Source organism: Pelodiscus sinensis, chromosome 1, assembly GCF_049634645.1.
Source record: "Pelodiscus sinensis isolate JC-2024 chromosome 1, ASM4963464v1, whole genome shotgun sequence".
Classification (NCBI taxonomy): domain Eukaryota; kingdom Metazoa; phylum Chordata; order Testudines; family Trionychidae; genus Pelodiscus; species Pelodiscus sinensis.
In genome coordinates this window covers 25,804,120-25,824,693 of record NC_134711.1, presented here as the reverse complement: position 1 = coordinate 25,824,693, position 20,574 = coordinate 25,804,120, and the positions used below count along the sequence as shown (strand labels likewise).

At 46.2% G+C, this 20,574-nt stretch overlaps 1 protein-coding gene across 1 annotated transcript in view; it reads right to left on the bottom strand.

The window, feature by feature from the left end:
* CDHR3 (cadherin related family member 3) overlaps window positions 1–20,574 on the bottom strand; it is a 63,962-nt gene that overhangs the window by 35,281 nt on the left and 8,107 nt on the right. The window contains exons 3-7 of the mRNA XM_025178714.2: window positions 16,927–17,095; window positions 11,627–11,718; window positions 6,559–6,653; window positions 6,351–6,455; window positions 790–938 (exon numbers count right to left, since the gene is read on the bottom strand). Coding sequence (XP_025034499.2) covers window positions 790–938; window positions 6,351–6,455; window positions 6,559–6,653; window positions 11,627–11,718; window positions 16,927–17,095 — 610 coding nt within the window. The remainder of the gene's footprint in view (window positions 1–789; window positions 939–6,350; window positions 6,456–6,558; window positions 6,654–11,626; window positions 11,719–16,926; window positions 17,096–20,574) is intronic.

The window sequence follows — 20,574 nt, the reverse complement described above, 5'->3', positions numbered from 1 at the left end:
GAAAAGCCGCTTCGCGTCTCCCTGGTCTGCTGGGGGGGGGGGGGGGGGCGCTAGCTTCGCGTCTCCCTGGTCTGCTGGGGGGAAGCAGCTAGTGCGGGGTTGCCTCACCCCGTTTGTAAGTAGGGATCTGATGTAAGTCGGATCCATGTAACCCGGGGACTGCCTGTACTCGTTAAGAAAATGTAAAACAGAAGAATTGTATCATATTGAATTCCATAATATTTAATGTTATAGTGAGCAGGACAACTGACTTGCCCTTACTACAAAGTTTTTGCAAATCACTGACAAACTTCAGGATGTATCAAAAAACCTGTGACTAACATTTTTTATTCCCAAATTTTAGGTATCTTCTGCATGTCCAGTCTTAACAATCTAGCATGTAGTAGAAAACATGTTCCATTTTCTTTAGAAAAAATTGCAGAAAAGTGGGTGTTTTTTTTTTTTTTTAAATGTCATTAGCTACATTTAGGTTCAGGGATTTTTCTGGAAGGGGGTGAGCAGGGAGGGGGAGGAAATAGAAAAGGGAGACAGTGGGCAGGGGGGTGTGGCTTAGACAGAGGGCAGGGGGTATGGGCAGGGCATGTGGCTTGGGACAAAATCTGGGGTGGGGTATAGGTGGGGCCAGAGCTGTGGAGTTTGCCTCCCCAATCGGCAGCTTCACTCACTGCTCATGAAAATAAGACAATTTAAAACTGAAGTCAAAGAAGCATCCTAACCCTGATAGTTTCTTTTATTTGTTTGAAAAAGCACAGACAGATTGAAGGACAAATAGTATTTTTTTTGTCTTACATGGATTTATGGAGAAATACATATTAGGTGGACGGATGCTGTAGACAAGTCTACTAGTAAAGCCTTCATCATCTGGATCTTTAGCTGTTATATTGGCCACAACAGTTCCTGAGCTGATTTCCTCTGGAATCCTGTAGACTTTCTCTTTTCTAGAATAGACATAGAAATTCAACAGAGGAAAATCAATGTCCCCCACATTCCCTCCCAAGTGTCAGTATTGTTTGATATTCATAGAATTGTGGCTCTTTCTATTTTTAAAAAGCTTTATTGAGGGTGAAGGAACAAACCATCCCAATGTTCAGAAAGAATAGCAAATACGGCAGACAACCATCTTGGCTTAAAAGAGAAATCTTTGGTCAACATAAACACAAAAAGGAGGTTTATAAAAGGGGAAACTTGGACAGATGACTAGGGAGAAATATAAAAATATTGCTTGAGCATGCCAGGGTGTAATCAGAAAGGCCAAAATGCAACTGGAGTTGCAGCAAGGAAGGAATGTGAAAGATAAGAAAGGTTTCTGCAGGTAGGATACCAACAAGATGATGATCTAGGAAAGTTTGGGACCCTTACTGAATGGAGAAGGCAACCCAGTGACAGTTGATGTGGAAAAAGCTGAAGTACTCAACGCTTTTTTTGGCTCTGTATTCACAGACGAGATCAGTTCCCAGTCCGCTGCACTGGGCAGCATGATATGGGATGGAAGTAAGTAGCCCTCAGTGATGAAAGAACACATTAAGGACTATTTAGAAAAGCTGGGCATTCACAACTCACAGAATCAGAGATGTCTAGGGTTGGAAGAGACCTCAGGAAGTCAGCTAGTCCAACACCTTACTCAAAGCAGGATCAGCTCCAACTATATCAGCCCAGCCATGGCTTTGTCAAGCTGGACCTTAAAAACCTTTGAGAGTGGAGATTCCACCACCTCTCTAGGTAACCTCTTCCAGTGTGTCACCACCCTCCTAGTGAAACAGTTGTTCCTAATAGCCAATCTAGACTATGGATGTTAAGTATCGTGTAAATGACTAATCAAATAGTGTATTTTTGCACTGGCCATTCGATTAGTCAATAGGGCGCCACTGCCCCTTTGAAACACTGCTGCAGGGCAGCACTGCACAGAGCCCAAGGTCAGCTAGTCTGTGCAGCACTGCCCCTTTGAAATGCCACAGTGGCAGCACCAGGTGGAGCCCGGGTCAGCTGGGGAGTCCCCAGCTGACCCTGGGCTCTGTGTAGTGCTGCCCCTTAGAAACGCCGCTGCGGAGGCTAGTCCTTAACATCCCTAATCTAGACCTCTCCCACTGCAACTTGATGCCATTTCTTCTTGTTCTGTCATCTGCCATCACTGAGGACAGCTTGAAAGGGTTGGCTGCCGATATAACAGTTTGCCCACCAAAAACAGAAGTTTGTATATATTGTGGACACTATTAAAAAGACTTTCAAACTTTTATCCTAAAAGCTTTGCTCAAGAAAAATGAAAACTCGTATGCAAACTTGTCAAGATTTCCCAAACTCTCACCTGTGCTCTAATTAAGACAGAGTTATGAAGTATAAACTCCAGGCATGGAGCTTACATGTTTTTGTATGTGATTCAATAGTGACCTGGGAGGTCAATTAATGTAGTATCATTTAACCTTTGGGATCTCAAGCTCTTTATAAACTACTTGAGCTGTGCTATTTGGATTGTAATATCAATAGAAATCCTTATTTTGAATAGAAAGAGACCATTTTTTCAGGGATCAATGAGAGACCTGTGGTTGGAAAAAATAGCTAGATATTTAGCATAATGCCAGTGATCTTTCCAGTCTCCTTGATAAAATAACAATAATGACAATGTTTGGAGGGGACAAAATCAACTTAAAACAATATGGTTTGATAAATACACACAGTAGATCTGAAATATAGGCTCTTCCTTCATGTATGGGACCAGCAGCATAATCTGGACCATTTATATTTAAAGCCCTCCCTTGTAATTGTTTTCTTCATGCATTTTAAGCATCAAATAGACAGGCAGAAAAAGCCATTTCTGTGACAGTACTTTGTTCTTCTATTTTACCAAACATCTCAGGCTTTACAGACCACACACAGTTCCTTTGCCCCAATTCCAGCCACTTTCCACTGCTTAGGCAGCACAAAGCAGCCAGTGAAGCAGCTAGAAGTCTTTTGGCATGGTGATAAGTCACTGTAGCTGGCTACTCTCTCAGTATAGAGAGCACCACAGAACTTCATTGCACTCTGGCTGATCTTCACAGGCATAACAGCTTGTGTCAGGGCATTACATCCTGCCATGACTTAGATCAGTCTTTCCTTTGCTTCAACATGTGCCAAGGTCCATTTTGGGCCCTGGTTGCTCCCAAAAGCAGGAGAAGACTAGGAGGGGCAAATGAAGAATAAGCCCCTTAATTCTAACACTGCTTTGAGGTAGATAACCTCTGTAAAACGGATACAATACCTCAATAGTTTGTTCAAGACCACACAGACAGTCATCAGCAGAGTGAGATCTAGAATTTGAGAGTTCAACCTAGCAAATGTCTTTTCTAACCACTATAGCCCACATTCCTTTCCACGGCAAAATAAATTTGCTGGCACCAAAATTTACCCCCCTCCAATTTCTCAGTCTTTTTTCAGTTTTATTCCCTGTTCCTGCTCTGAAAAAAAATCCTTCAGATGGGTAACTGAGTTAGTCTGTAACAAGAAAAACTTAAAAAATAAATAGTCTGGTATCTGAAAATCAGATACCGGAAAAGGGAACACACAAAACATGTTGGGGAACACTTTAATCTCCCTAGACACTCACTAAGGGATCTCCAAGTTGCTGTTTTGTTATAGACCAATTCCACAAGCCAAATACAAAAAGAATGATTGGAACTCCACTTCATTCACAAGTTTAATTCTCATGCAGATGGTCTAACTTGCGATATTGGATGGCTGGGACATTATCAACCAAACAAACAATGAAGGTGCCAATAGTTCTTGATGTCTGTATAGAATCTGTTGTTAGTACTCTTCCTCTCCAAGTGCAAACTAATGGTTCTTATCTGCCTCCTTTAACTCTCCTCTCTTTGAGGTGCTAATAGACTGTCTGTTGCTTTTCAGTTTTTCCCTGTTACACACTGGCTTGGCTTTCCCTTTGAAACTTATCTACCCACTGCCTCTTTTTCTCTAGACTGCACATCTAGTAATTTGATCTATGCCATCAAATGCCAACAGTACCCCACTTCTATATATATTGGACAAACTGGACGGTCTCTGCGGGAAAGAATCAATGGACAAATCAGATATACGTAACGGGAACACACAGAAGCCTGCTGGTGAACATTTCTGCTTGCCTAACCACACTTTAACAGACCTGCAGGTGGCTGTCTTGTCACAGGCCATGTCCACAAGCCAGATTCATAGGGAAGGACTGGAATCCCAGTTCATCCACAAATTCAATTCACATGCTAATGGACTCAGTCGTGATATGGGCTGGCTAGGACACTACCTTTTTAATAACCACTGAAGGTGCTAACAGCTCTCTGAGTGGTATCCTTCCTGTCTTAGCAATCTATCTATTGACTTTGATTTTTATCTGCTTAGGTTTAAGTACCCATTCTCTAGATACTTAATGATGCTCTGTCTCACACACCCCTTCCTTTTTTCTTTCTCTCCTTCCCCTCTCCTATTTATTTTGAGTTTTCATATCCCCTACTCAGAACTCCAGTCATCTGAAGAAGTGGGCTGATACCATCTACATGTTTTGTTAGCCTATAAAGTGCTACCAGACCATTTGTTGTTGTTTTTCTGTAACAGACTAACTCAGCAAGCCCCCGAAGCTCTTATACACATACAGTGATGGGGTGTAAAGATTTTGGAATCATTGTGAATAGTTCTCTGAAAACATCCACTCAATGTGCAGCAGCAGTCAAAAACATTGGGAATCACTAAGAAAGGCATAGATATGACAAACTATTATATTCATGGGTGACCAGTATAATAGGGTGGGGCCACGCATCCTCCTCCCTTCTTGTGCTCCAGGGCGGGGGAGGTTGGTGACATGTGCCCTCTGCCCTCCACATCTCCAGAGCCTAGGAGGTTGGGCCATGTGTCCTCCTCCCTTCCTGTGCTGCAGATCAGGGAGGCTGAGGCACACATGCCCATCTGCCTTCCCCATGGTGGGGGAGGGTAGGGAGGTGGTGGCTCTCATGGGGGGCAGGGCCTTAGTGGAAGAGGCAGGGTTGAAGGTGGGGCTGAGGGCTTGCCTCCCCCAGCACTACCTTCATTGACAGTCCATGATCATATTGACTCTATATACAGCCATGGTACACCCAGAACTTGAATACTGCATGCAGATGTATGGGAACTGAAAAAGGTCCAGAAAAGGAAAAGGTTAAGAAAAGGGCAACAAAACGATTAGGAGTATGGAACAGCTGCCATATGAGGAGAGATCAATTAGACTGGGACTTTTCAGCTTGGAAAAGAGACAACTAAGGGGGGGATATGATAGAGGTTTATAAAATCATTACTGGTATGCAGAAAGTAGATAAGAAAATATTATTTACTCATAAGAACTAGGAGGTCATCAAATGAAATTAATACACACTAGGTTTCAAACAAACAAAACAAAACAATTTTTTCACACAATGCAGTCAATCTGTGGAACTCCTTGCCAGGGGATGTTAAGAAGGCCAAGATTACAGCAGGATTCTTAAAACAACTAGATAAATTAATGGAGGACAGATCCCTCAATGACCTATTAACAGGATGGGCAGGGATGGTGTCCCTAGTCTCTGTTTGCTAGATGCTGGGAATGGGTGACAGTCACTTGATGATTACCTGTTCTGTTCCTGGCATTGCCCATTGCTTGAAGACAGGATACTGGCTGGCTGGACCTTTGGTCTGACCCAGAATTATCATCCTTATGTATTATCATTAGTTTATTATTATTTGTATTATTGTGGCATGTTGGAGCCCCAGTCACGGAGCAGGACTTCACTGAGATAAACTCTGAGCAAAAAGCCATCCCCTGCCTCAAAGAGCTTACAACCTAAGTTTAAGAAAGATGGCTATAGAAAGAGGGAGGAGTACATGACAACAATGAGACATTTTATCAGCTAATGCAGGCTTGGGGAACTTCAGGTTTGGGGGCTGAATGTGGCCCCCAGCTTGCCTGGATCTGGCCCCCAAGACTCAGGAGCCCCTCCCGAATTGGGGACCTTGCGCTGGCACTCCAGCCCCCTCTCTGCTACCCCCCCCCTCCAGCGGTTGTCTCACCACAGAGCTGGAGCACACAAAATCTACGAGGATGAGCTCCCTAGACTCTGGTGTGCATGGGGTGAGTCACTTTTCTTCACAGCCAGGGGCCATGTTTTTTGGTTTGGGTTTGGGGTTTTTTTTGCTTCTCACTTGTGTGCAGCCACTGACTGATTTTTCTATGGATCAGAGGCCTCCCACCCAAAAAGAGTTCCCCACCCCTGAGCTAATAGTTGTATTGCAGTCTTCCAAAAGTTTGGACCAATGATGCTGGGGCTGAAAAGCATGAGAACTATTTGTATTTTTGGGGGGTACAGAGTGAATGTTTCACTCACGTGGTAAAGTAAGGTGTTTCGTCATTGATGTTAACAATGTTGACGATCACTGATCTGGTGGCGCTCAGTCCTAAGCTGTCTGTCACTGTGATGTTTAACAAATAACTGTTAAGTAAAAACAAAATCAAACCAAAATTACTCCGTGGGTTCCATACACTAGGTATCTGTTAACCATGAGATTGATTAGCGGATCAAAATGAATACTTACGTATGTGGATCTTTCTCATAATCAAATTTTTTTGTGGAAGAAAGGGTTCCGGTCTGAGAGACAGTGAAAGACTCTGACACAGGGGTACATGAATACTGGAATAAAAGGATTATGAATCAGCATCTGTATCTTTTTAAAACATCCAGTCCTTCATTTACTGGCTTATACAATGGATCAAGGAAACCTATGCCCCACCTTCATAGTATTGTCCCAGAACTCTGTGTAATGAGATGTCATTTGAGCCGAAGAAGTAAGTCTGCTGGCAAACGGCAAACAGGGCATTATAGTTGTCCCCATTAGAGAAAACAATCTAATCATTGTATTATGTTTGGGTATGTCTACACTACAGCGCTACTTCGAACTAACTTAGTTCGAATTAGTTAATTCAAACTAAGCTAATTCCAACTAATGGATCCAGACTAAAAAACTAGTTCAAATTAGCGTTTTGCTAATTCGAACTAGCATGTCCACATTAAGTGGACCCTGAACCGGGGTTAAGGATGGCCGGAAGCAGTGCCGGCAGGGCATCGGATTAGGACTTAGAGCGTGGAGCTGCTGCCTCAAGCTAGCCGAGGGCTGTGCTTAAAGGGACCTGACCCCTACCCCGGACAGACAGTTCTCAGGGGTGCCCCGCTTGCAAAGCAGTCCTGTCTTGAAGTGCCCTGAGTGCCCACACTGGGCACATCACAGCACTCGGCCATCAGACCGGCTGCACTTGCCGCAGGCTGCCATCTGGGGAGAGGAGGCAATTGGGGGACTGCAGGAGAGCTTCCACCCCCAGAAGCCCGCAGAGCCACCCCAGTCCTCCCCATTGGGGGCTTGTACCCCATTCCTCCCTCACCTCCTTCCACTTACCCTTCCCTAGCCCCCCTTCCTGATATACAAAATAAAGAAAATGTGTGGTCAAAAATAGACTCTCTCTTTATTGAACAAAACTCGGGGAGACTGGGAAAAGGAGGTGGGAGAGGGGAAGAGAGAGGGTGGGAGAGGGGAGGGCAACTAAAATGATCAGAGGTTTGGAACAGGTCCCATATGAAGAGAGGCTAAAGAGACTGGAACTTTTCAGTTTAGAAAAGAGGAGACTGAAGGGGGATAGGATAGAGGTCTATAAAAGCAGGAGTGGGGTGGAGAGGGTGCATCAAGAAAAGTTCTTCATTAGTTCCCATAATAGAAGGACTAGAGGACACCAAAGGAAAGGAATGGGTAGCAGGCTTCAAACTAGTAACAGAAAGTTGTTCTTCACAAAGCAAAGAGTCAACCTATGGAACTCCTTCCTGCAGGAGGCTGTGAAGGCTAGAACTAGAACAGAATTTAAAGAGAAGTGAGATAAAGTGATGGAGGTTGGGTCCATGGAGTGGTATTAGCCAGGGGGTAGGAGTGGTGTCCCTGCCCAAAGTTTGTGGAAGGCTGGAGAGGGATGGCACGAGACAAATGGCTTGGTCACTGTCTTTGGTCCATCCCCTCCAGGGTCCCTAGGGTTGGCCGCTGTCGGCAGACAGGCTACTAGGCTAGATGGACCTTTGGTCTGACCCAGTACGGCCATTGTAAGCTCAGGGCTCAGGGTCGGGGGTCTCAGTGGACCACCTTGATTTTCATGCACACCTGCTCCTGGGTGGCCAGGCTGGCAGCTCTCCTGCCCTAGACGGCCACTTTCCTGTTCCTAGTGTGGAGGTTGTGGACAAGGTCCACGATGTCCACACTAGACCAGGCGGGTGCCCGCCTCTTGCGGTCCTGGGCAAGCTCCCGGGAGCCGCCAGCCTGGTCCCGGGAAGAGGGGGAGGGCTGGGGGGCATCGGGTGGCTGGCTCGAGCCGTGCCAGGTGTAGGGTCTGCTAGCTGGGTGCTGGCAGGCTTGCACCTGCAAGGGCACCGTAGCCAGCCCGTGCCCCTTTAAGGGCTCCGGGGCCGGGAGGGGGGCAATAGAGTTTCCCTGGTGTTAGCCAGAGTGGCCACCAGGGAAAGCTGGGGAGGGCTAGCCTCCCACTAGTTCGAATTAAGGGGCTACACACCCCTTAGTTCGAACTAGTAAGTTCGAACTAGGCTTAGTCCTCAAAGAATGAGGTTTACCTAGTTCGAACTAAGCGCTCCGCTAGTTTGAATTAAGATGTTAGTTCGAATTAACTTTGTAGTGTACACATACCCTACTTATCAGAACTATTTTCATCCCCTGTGGTATCCAAATCCATGAAAAAAATGTAATTTACTAGCTGGTGGGGGCATGTGCATGCACACTCACATGCACCACTACCCATTTCATGGTTGAGCAGCAGGAGATAAGTAAGTCTGACATTTTTTTCAGAAGAGAGCAGTGGGGTGTAGATATACCCGGCACAGTATTACCTCCGTCTCCAAGGTAGATCACCTCATTATGCATTTACATAATATTCTGCATGCCAGTTAAGGTGCTCTTCTACACTGTTACTAACAACACACCACCCAGATCCCCATCTGGTGTGAACAGCATGGGATCTATTATTGTCTTCAATGGAGATACACTGGTTTTTACAAAAGTTGATGAGAGTCATTATCAAGACAGAGCAGGTGTTAGAGGAGGCATTGTAAAATAGCACTTGCAAAGACTTTTGTTTTTCATGCAGGATAGAAGGAGAAGAGATTCCTGACACAGTTTTACAATTACTTTATATTTTTATTCAGGAAATTGCCTGCCTGACAGACATACCATATTTATTCTGGTTTCCCTTCTGCTCCCTTCCTTTTGAGTGGGCCTGAAAATTGATTCTGCTACCCGTAGGCTGTAATCAGTAGTCCTTTGAAAACTTCTTTCTTGACTAAGGTCATGTCTACACTACAATGTTATGTTGACCTTAGTTATGTCAGCATACAGCTACCAGTTAGTACCTTGCTTGTGCATAAGTGTATTTGGCTTCTTGGGTCAACAGTGCATGTCTTCACCAGGAGCGCTTGTACTGATGTAGAGTGTGGTGGACCAGGGATAGTTATTCCACAGTGCAACTCGCCATTGTCCAGGGCAGGGACTTTTGAGAAGTATTTGCAATGCCTGATGGGGCCAAAATGAATTGTGAAGGGTTGAATGGGAGTATAGGGTCTACTTCCCATAAAGCAGTCTTCTCCCTCCTATAATTTCATTTGCATACCATAATTTTATGTCTTCTTTTGGAAATCCCACAAGCCCCTATATCTCCCCTCGTTGTCAGTCATGTCTGATAGCAGCATAGAGCCTGCACAGTTTTGCACTATTGGCATGAGTGTTACAATGACAGGGTGCATTATCCTGCAGTATTTGGAGAGGCTCAAGAGGAGCAGCAGGGAATATAATGATTCCTTGGAAGCTAGATTGCTGTGGGACATAGACCAAAAAATCAATTCAGGATTGCTGGTTGCATTCATGGAGCAGCTGGAGAGAGCAAAGTGCTGGTTCTGGGCCCAAGAAACAAACATTGACTGATGAAATCGCATCATCATGCAACTTCAGAATGATGAGCCACGGCTGCAGAACTTTTGAATATGCAGGGCTACATTCCTAGATCTATATGCCAAACTTGTCCCAGGCAGCGAATGCAGGGCATCACAATGAGAGCTGGGCTGAATCCTGAGAAGTGAGTAGTGATCACACTCTGGAAACTTGCAATGCCAGATTGCTATCTGTCAGTTGTGAATCAATTTGGAGTCAGGATATCCACCACAGAAGCCACTGTCATGTATGCATGCAGGGCTACTAATTGCCTGCAGCTATGCAGGATTGTAACTATCAGCAATGTGTAGGACATAGTGGATGGCTCTGCAGCAGTGGGCTTCCTGAATTAGTTGGGTGATAGATGGCATGCACACATATTTTAAAGCCAGACCGCCTGGTCACAGACTACATCAGCAGACAGGACTACTTTTCTATGGTAATGCAAGTGCTGGTGGATCACTAGGAATGCTTTACTGACAGCAGTGTGGGCTGATCAAGGAAAGTAAAGTCATTTTTAAAATCTTACCGTCTTATGAAAGACCCACTCAGCTGGTGTTACTCCTCCTGTATTATTTCATTGACAAATAGAAATGAAATAGAACCAAGCATAACTACAACACATCTCTTAGTGTGATATGTGTAACTGAAGTTGCTGGAAAAGCAGCTGAGTAATCAAATCAATTAAGTTTAATAAATTCTTGTCAATGGATCACTCTAGTTTTCCTGCTGGGAGTATTATTGTACCAGCAGTCCGTCATTTCTGCATTTGCAGCGCCTTATTACGACTGGGATTTACTGCAGATTCAAAGACTTTTGCTTGTGAAGAATTCACTGCAATTATTTTTTTCTTTCGTTGACAAGAATAATGAATCGAGAGCTAACTGCTGAGGCCTTTACACCATTGCTTATTCAGCCAAACCCACATTGTCTAAATGGAAATTTCTCTGAGAAGAGACTGAGTAAGAAGAATAAGACTGCAGCTCCTACAATGTAATTGCTCTTTGGAGTAATGCTGCAGGGTGAAGTTTCTGTTTGTGATAATGTTACCAGTTTGAGGTAAATGCAATTACCTTTTCCAGATCTGCAAATTTGCCACTTTTCAGAAAATCCTGCTTCTCTCCAGAGCCTTTTCATATCAGGTAGTGCCACGTTTTAAGCTATTGGCCACAAATCACACTACATTGCTTTCCATATGCTACATGCTGAGCCTCCATTGCTCCGATGTTCCATTTAAAAGAAACTTCAATGGAATATAAAAAATTAAAAGCCCTGTTTTACCCTTACTTCGTAAAGGGATTTTGGAGGCAATTTGTAAGAAAGACCCCATTACCTACTATATCTTTGATGGGTCATAGCAAAACCCTGCCTCCAAACTTGAACTTTGGAGTGTTCAAAATGTAACTCCCCCTCCATACCCAAATGGTGAAGGAGAGCCTCTTCTTATAAAAAAATAACATTATTTTGTCCTAGTTTGTTTAAAATGTTTCAGTTCAACTGGCAATATACCTTTTTCTATGTGCCTGATTAGTGAGTTCAGTGGAGAAAGTTACTGGGAATTAGTTATATTTCAGATACAGGGGACTGCATTCTCTCTCTCTCAATTGTTCTCTCTTTCCCCTTTAAATAAACTTACTGTGAGTTGTGACTGTTCGGGATCAACTGCATCAATCTGGTAAATAACTCCAGAAGGTGTTCTATTTCCCTCCAGGACATAAATCATCACAGCTAGATGAACAGAAATGTTTATTTTATCATTAAAAAAGACACAGATATATTGACTATATTTGAACATATCATTTCCTAATGCATGTACTCGCAATTCCATCTAATTCTACAATAAACAAAATACCCAAACACAGACCAAAACAACATGCAGATGGATCAAAACAACATGCCCTCATGCTGTTAATAGATAACCATCAATATTTGCTATTGTGAAGTTTACATATTGAGAGACAGAGCCCCACATATGTCATCTTGAATTCTGGTAAATGGTTGGGGCTAGCTTAATTTTTATGTTGTTGTGGGACTCTGACCAATACTACCTACCTGCCTCCACAGGTTGGAGACACAAGGGGAAAGCAGTAACTGAGGCCCAGGCCCCAATTGAATGTGGGAGGAGAACATGTGTTGAGAAGATGGAAGGGACACCCCTTCAAAGTCTCTAGTCACTGATTAGCTAGCTTGGGAGGAAGAGATTTGATTAGTCCCTCACCTTGGCCTTTCATTAATTTAAACCCTACTTTAGGCTTTGTGAAGCCTCTTGCTTTTTGGTCTATTCTAGCAGCTTCACCTTCCCTTCCTGGCACTAGCAGCACCAAAGCTGTGTTTTGTGGATGCTGTGGCTCTGATGGATTGCCTATTTCGAGTCCAGGAAGGATTTTTTTCTTTCTTCAGGGGCCGAAGTGGCAGAGGCCTGGGGAGTTTTTTACCTTCCTCGCAGAATCCTGGAGACACATTTAAGGTAACATCCTTCTAGTGTATTTATTATTATTTATCTCATTGCAACTTGCTGCTAGTTTTGAGTGTGGTTAAAAGAATAAAAGGGATGGTTCACAGAAGTAAAAGACCTGGGATTTTACTGGTGAGCATTGTGTCCATGGGATTAGGGGAGACTCTGGGGTCTTTGTGGGCCAAGACCCCCTATTTAGTAGGAATTCTGCAAACTCCAGCCTTATTCTCAGGACCTTCACCAATTGCTGCAGTGAATGGTGCTCCAAGTTCACACACACAGATGAGCCAATATCATCTATCATATAGCAGTAGCTTTTTTCTGGAACACTGCATCTTTCCTTATGCACTATCCCAGATCATAATCCCCATGACCTGACATTTAAATTGATTCCCTCCCCTCTTAAATTTCTCTCACACACATGCAAATTCCCTGCTGTGCAACACTGGCCAAGCATTAGCTTTATTGTCTTTCACAGACTCTTGCACATGCACAAAGTATGTTCACTTAAACCTGTTGTTTCTCCAAATCCAAATCAGTTTTCAACAAAGCACTAAACAGTCCATCCATAATCAAATGCCTATGCCTGGATACATAAAAGGAACTTGGACACTGAGACTGTCACAGTTCATCACCTTTAAGTGTTTTCTAGGCATAGGACCAATATTGCAGTTTGAAAACTGTGAGTTAGTCCTGAGGCTCCTATCTGATAGGTGCCTTAGACTGTGATGCATAAAAGCCAATGGACTGAGGGGAGGGGTGTTTCTGCCTAATCTAGCCAATGGGAGATGCAGATGAGCTGGGGTGTCCTCAGCCTCCGCCCCCAGGTCAGATTCCCATGCCTAAATCTGGACTGCTAGGAGGTGATGATCAGTGCTTGTGATTCACAAATTGGGAGAAGGTGGGAGTTCAGTTGCCTATGTCACATGCACAGCACAATCAGGGGCTGTTTAAATCATCCACAGCCACACATGGGCAGGAGAAGGCATTCCCTCATAACTTTACCCCATGACTTAGGGTACTCCCCTAGGATGGGAGAGACTCCTAGTTCAAGTGCCAGATGAGGTGAAGGAATTTGAACATAGATTTTCCACCTCACAGGTGAGTTCCCTAACCACTAGGCTGTAGAGTCATTCAAACTCTTTTTCTGGCCCAATTGATATTTTAATTGTTCAGTTATTTAAAATGTAACAACATCAACAGGAGAGACTGAGGGCGACCATATGGCCCACGGCACTCACATGAGAAGAGGCAGATCCCTGTTCAAATCCCTCCAGCTCACCCTGCCTATTTTCATTTTTTCTGGGTGGGTGCTGCACCCTGAGGCCCTGCTCCTCTCCAGCCCTTCTCCCAAGGCCCCACCTGTGTTACCCTTTTCCTACCCCACTCCACTTTCACTTCCAGTGTCTTTTGCCTGCCATCAAACAACTGATCAGTCAGTACTGAGCACCCACTGGTTTTGTTCTGTGGGTGCTTTTCCTCATCAGGCACAGCGCGAACTTGAACTGAGCATTGCTCCACATTAGGATCATTGCCCCACCTTCGCCACTATGCTAAAGGTTATAAGAGAGGGCCCCTTTTCCTACCACACACCAGCTGTTTTGTGTGGAATTAGACAATCTTCAAGCAGAATAGTGATAGAAATGTAGCCGTGTTAGTCTGGTGTAGCTGAAACAAAATACAGGACAATGTAGCACTTTAAAGACTAACAAGATGGTTTATTAGATGATGAGCTTTCAGGGGCCAGACCCACTTCCTCAGATCAAATAGTGGAAGAAAATAGTCACAGCCATATATACCAAAGGATACAATTAAAAAAAATGAACACATATGAAAAGGACAAATCACATTTCAGAACAGAAGGGGGATGCGGGGGGAGGGGGGGGGGAAGGAAGGTGAATGCCAGTGAGTTAATGATATTAGAGGTGGGGAAGGGTAGATGTCGTGAGTTAATAGTATTAGAGGTGATAATTGGGGAAGCTATCTTTGTAATGGGTAAGGTAGTTGGAGTCTTTGTTAAGTCCCCTGCGGAGAGTGTTGAATTTTAGCATGAATGCCAGTTCAGAGGATTCCCTTTCAAGTGCAGATTTGAATGTCTTCTAAAGTAGGATGCAGGTTAGCAGGTCATTGAGACAGTGTCCTTTCTGGTTGAAATGGCAAGCAACTGTTTTTTCTTTGTGATCCTGTCTAATGTCTGTTTTGTGGGCATTGAGTCTTTGGCGAAGTGTCTGAGACGTTTGTCCAACGTACATAGCAGACGGACACTTTCGGCACATGATAGCATAGATTATGTTTCTGGAGGCGCAGGAATATGTATTCTTGATCTTATAACTCACTTGGTTAGGCCCAATAATGGTGTCAGCAGAGTGAATATGTGGACAAAGCTGGCAGCGGGGTTTGTTGCAAGGGTCTGCTATGTACATTGGACAAACGTCTCAGACACTTCGCCAAAGAATCAATGCCCACAAAACAGATGTTAGACAGGATCACAAAGAAATGCATCCCCCTTCTGTTCTGAAATGTGATTTGTCCTTTTCATATGTGTTCATTTTTTTTAATGGTATCCTTTGGTATATATGGCTGTGACTACCGGTATTTTCTTCCACTATTTGATCTGAGGAAGTGGGTCTGGCCCACGAAAGCTCATCATCTAATAAACCATCTTGTTAGTCTTTAAAGTGCTACATAGTCCTGTATTTTGTTTAATCTTCAAGCAGGCCCCAGAGATGGTTTAGATGACCAAACACGTGGTTTGTCAATCACTGGGGACTGAGGTGACAGACTGTCACCAGGGTGCATAAAGGGAAGCTGCTGTGTGCATATTCAGATGCAGACATTTAGATGTCAGGCATCTATAGGGTTAGATGCATCCAAGGGGAGTTTTGTGGGTTGCAATGGTACTACATACTTTGGTAGTGGATTCCACCCTAGCTCTCTATCAAACAAGGAAGTGTCTGACAGTTGCCATTGAAGAGCTTTCAGATAATCAAAAAGAGTTCATAAATATTTATTGTTAATACTAGTGCTGCTTTCTTTTTACTCTTTTGGTACCTGAAAATGCCTGACCCATTTTTAGTGAAATTCTCAGGGGGAAAACTTCACTCCCTGCATGAGAACAAGTGAAAACATAAAGCATAGGGTACAACAGTGACCCTTTAAAAGGGAAATATTTTGACAAACCTAATTATAAGCATTGCTAAAGGCTTTGTTTATTACAGTGGTTCCCAACCTTTTTTATACTGCAGGCCAGCAAACTAATTAAAAAACTTTTGGTGGACCAATATAGTAATATTTGCATATTCAGTGTGGTAATTAATTGATTTGCTTATTTGTGATGATAATTAATTTTAAGCAGTCACATATTATTTTACATTGTATCTGTACGCACATGATAAGGAATTGTGGGTAGATGGCAAAGAAGGGAAGGGAAAGGGAGGAAGGGGGCAAGGAGTGTGAACGAAAGAGGGGACAAAGCCGGGGAGAGGCTGGGCTGAAAGTGTGGGGCGCTGACTCCGGCTCGGAGGGCTTCTCCTGCCTTGTCCCAGCCTCCCAACCAGGGCTCAGCACAGCCAGGCAGTGGCAGGTCCCTGTGTGTGCGCGCTGGCTGGGCTGAGAGCAACTGGAGGCCAGGGGAGGTTCCCGCAGAGTAGGGAGAGAGGAGGGAGCCACCCAGCAGTGCCAATGAAGACTAGAGGAGACCAGGCTTGCCGGGCAGCTGGTTCCTCTGTCTCAACTCCCGCATGAGAAGCAGGGCGGAGACTAGCCTAGGGGTGCCCAGGAACCTCTCCTCTGCCGCTGCCACTCTCCACATGGCCCCAACCTCAGCTACTGGAGCAGCCACCCTCAACATGGCTCCATCTGCAGGGCCACGCAGCAGCTGCTGTAGCTGAAACCAGGGTCCCAGTGAGGCTGCCCCAGCAGGGACAGCCTCACCGGAGCCCCGGCTCCAGCCGCAGTGCACTGGCTCATCCAGGACTGGCCTTATCATGAGGTGAACTGAGGCAGCTACCTCAGGTACCAGACTGGGGGGGGGGGCGCCACTAGGACCCAGAGCATAGAAAATTGTGTCTGCTGCTGGTGCATATGTATTCTCTGTGCTCTAGATGCACAGAGATGGTGGAGTGCTGTGCTGGAGGAAGGAGGGCACAAGAGACATAATAGGCAGGCAGGAGAAAAGGGGGCATGGGGGTGTCATTCGAGCTCCCCGCCTCAGGTACCAAAATGTTGTGAGCTGGCCCTGGGCTCAATTAACAGCTGCATGGCCATGCTGCCCTGCAGCTTACAGGGAATGCCCCCAAGCCAATCATCAAACCATGGGGGTGTGGCCTGGCCCGGCAGCCAGCAGTCTGCTGCCCAACACTGGTCCACAGACCAGTGGTTCCCAACTGCCGGTCCATAACATTTAGTGATTAAGGTTTAATTTCCCAGTGTTGTAATTTCAAGCATTAATCTCTCATGTTGCTTCCAAGCAGTTCTCTTACTTTGGTCTGCCAAATTGCCATGAAACACAGGAGGTTCATTAACATCTATTATTTGGACAGTCAGTATTTGAAGGTCACTTGCCCCAGCTGTATCCTGAACATAAATCTGCAACTCAAAGCTGTGTGGCATAGTTTCATAATCTAGGTCAGGATCTCCAGTGGTAACAACCTGAAATGTAACAAATTATTAATAGCACACTATGCAATTAAATCTGTAATTATTTTACATGGGAATAAATACATATAAAAAGTGACATTTGCCTTTGGTGAATGGAGAGTAGTATTATAGATGATCTTTTACTCGCTGCTGGCCTGAGCTCTGCTGAAGGTCCCAGATACTTTAAAGTAAAATGCCCAATATTTTACAATGTGCCACCCAAAAATTCTTCTTTAGTATGTATTGGAAGCCATCAAGAAAGGAAAAAGAATCAATACAAATGAAGGCTGTAAGAGTTGGGAAGAAGCTACTGATGATGTAATATATGTTATAATATTGTATAGGACTGATCAGTATTTAGTTGGGCGCAATGAACAAAACAAAAATCTGGCATCTGACACATCCTTGGGTTGTCGATATTTTAATGAGAATGACATTGTTATTTCAGTGATATCAGCAAGTGTGCTAAGGACTTCCCAATATAGACAAAATAACCCCGAGGAGTTAAAAACTAATTTTGGACATGTCACAACTAGATGGGAAACACGACAGTGGGGTAAAAAAGGAAAAAGAGTGGAAATCTCAGTAAGAAACTATAGTTAATCAGCAAGGCAGAATGCTGAAGCAATTTTGTTTTAATGAGATAAATGGATAGAAAGAATAAATAAAAACTTAATTTGCAAAGCTCTTGTAGGCATGATGAAAAAAGAGGAGAGAGGATAGTGGCTTTGGAGAGCAGCTCAGGAAGATTACCTTATGAGCAAAGAACAGTGGAGGGGGGTGTTTTTTGCAGGGGAAAGCTAATCTGAAGCCACTTGTCCCCTTTACAGGATACCCTGTCTCTTTAAGAGTTTTGCACATCCTTGCAAATTCTGCATCTTTAAGGAAGGACATTCTGGGAATTGTAGTCCCTAGAGGTGTCATTTCTTCCCTAAGGTTAGAAGTAAGACCCGAGAGACACAGAGGATAGAATTATATACTGGTAATAGGGTATGTCTACACTACAGTGTTTTGTTAGAAAAACGGCCGTTTTTCCGACAACTTGTGGAACGTCCACACTGCAATCGTGTCCTTCCAAAAGTAAATTGAAAGAGCAGAGGGCTTTTTCTGACATTGGTAATCCTCATTCTATGAGGAAGAAACCTTTTTCCGGAAGAGCTCTTTTGGAAAAAAGCATGTGTGGATGGGGAGGAGGGTTTTCTTTCAGAAGAAGAGGCCTCCAGGAAATAACACAGGTGCCCTGGTGGACACTCCATCCAAAGTAATCACAACTCTTTCTCCTGGCCCCTCTTAAAGCTGCAGGCACCCTGGATAAGCCTTGCGGCAGGAAACCATCCTGGAGCAGCACCCTGACTGCGCAGCTCCCCCTGCCACAGCATTTGGGGCTATGTCCAAGTCACAAGCCCCCCGCGACCCACCTGGCCCTCGCAAGGAGCAGCTCCAGGGGTCCCAGGACCCACCCAGGGGGAGCAAGAGGCGGGCACCCTCGTGGTGTGGACTGGAGATCCTGTTGCTCCTGGAGCTGTGGGGCAAGGAGGACACCTTGAAGGATCTCTGGGCCAAGCGCCACAATGCCAACATATAGAGTGAATAGCCGAGACCCTGGCAGCGCACGGACACCCACCCCAGTCCTTGGAACCGGTCCGGAGTAAGGTTAAGCTCTGCTAGGGCTATGTCTGGGCCAGAGAGCTCAGCTCACGCTCGGGCAGGACCCCGCATCTGTCCCTATTACAAGGAGCTCCACCAGATCCTGGGGGATAGGGAAACGTCTTCCCCACCCATCCTTGTGAACTCTGGTGTGGAGACCTCTGTCATCGCCCGGCTGGATGTCTCGGTGGAGGAGGAGCAGGAGGACCAGGGCCAGCGGGAGGAGGAGGAGGAGGAGACTGTCACCCTGTCCCTCGAGCCAGTGCTTGTGAGCCAGGACATTTTCCAGGCCTCCTCGGAGGCCTGGGAGGGATCGTCAGATGAGTGGTCTCACTTTGTCACACGCCCAGGGCGGGGGAGGCAGGCGCACAGGGAGCGAGGGGCGAGTGTCACTCGGGCTGCTCAGGCTGGACATCATGCTGCAGTCCATGCACATGGACCCACATGCAGCGTTAGTGTGCGGCACCTGGATGCATCATGCGACTCCTGAGCACGGGTGAGATCCTACTGCCAGGCCATACACATCCTGCCACCAGTTGGGGGGGGGGGGGGAACAGTACCACGGCTGGAAGCAGGCTAGCCACAAGGGTAGGCATGACCCCACACAGACAAAGGAGTGCTGCACACAGCACATGGGCGTGGCTGCATGTGCTAGGCAGCACCCGCTCCTGCAGGCAGCGCTGTGAGCCACAGGTGCGTGTGTGGACCCCAGGGAGGGCCAAGTTGCTCCCAGCTCCTCTGCCACCCATGAGGGGATCCCACTGTGGCCGGACACTTCCCTTGCCTGCTTGTCTGTGGGCCTGGGGGCGGGGGAGATGCGGGCAGCATGGTCCCCTGGGCACCTCAAGGCCCCTGTGAGGCATGGCTCGCTGTGCAGTCCAGACATGGCCTTGCACCCGGGACATCCCCTTCCTCTGGGCTGAGGACTGTTGGTCGCTACTCACAGAGGAGGGCATGGCCTCAGGGACAGTGTCTGCAGGGATGACTGACCTCCTTTCTCTCTTTGTGTTCTCCACAGCTGGGACTGAGGGGTGAGCCACACCACGGCAGCCACCTGCCAGAGCCCAGGGAACCCGAAGGCACGCCAAGGTCCAGGAAGACCTCATGCACCAGCATGTCCGTGTCCTGTGTGACATGCAGCAGACCCTGGGGCAGAAGATCCGCAATGACGCAGAGTGGCGGAACCACACTTGGGACCAGCTCATGCAGCGGTGTGACAACGTGTGCCATCATGTTGCACACCCACCTGATGTCACTGCTCCTGGCTTCCACCCTCCTGCCCCCCCATGCCCATTCCCCCTCCGACTGCCCCCCATGCGATGTCTCTGCTCCCTCCCCAGGAGATGCCTGTGCCCCTTTCCCTAGCAATGCCCATGCCCCCTCCCCTGACTCCCAACCCCATTCCAGCCCCCCCTCCTGGGATCCCTGGACCCCACCCAACCCCAACTCTGATGAGGTCCCCAGACCCGAGGTGGGACATATAGCCTCCCCTGAAACCCCTCCCAGCCTTGAGCCCCCCTCCTCCAGCCCACCTTTTCTTAATGTTAGATAAATACAGACTTCGTTTTTTTCAAAACCAAACAGGTGTGTTTATTGAGAGATCAGGGAAAGGGCAAAGGGAGGGGATGTGGTGGGAAGGGATAGGGCTGCAAGCCAGAGGCCCCTCTTGGGGAGGCCCTGGGGAGAGTTACTGGGGCAGATGGCAGCTGTCCTCGGCTTCTCAAACGCTCACCCCTCACCATCAGCATCTGCCCTCCATCCCGAGAGGAAGGCCTCGCTCTTCCTCTCCACAATGTTGTGGGGGACACAACATGCCACAACCACCTCGGGGATGTTATGCTGCT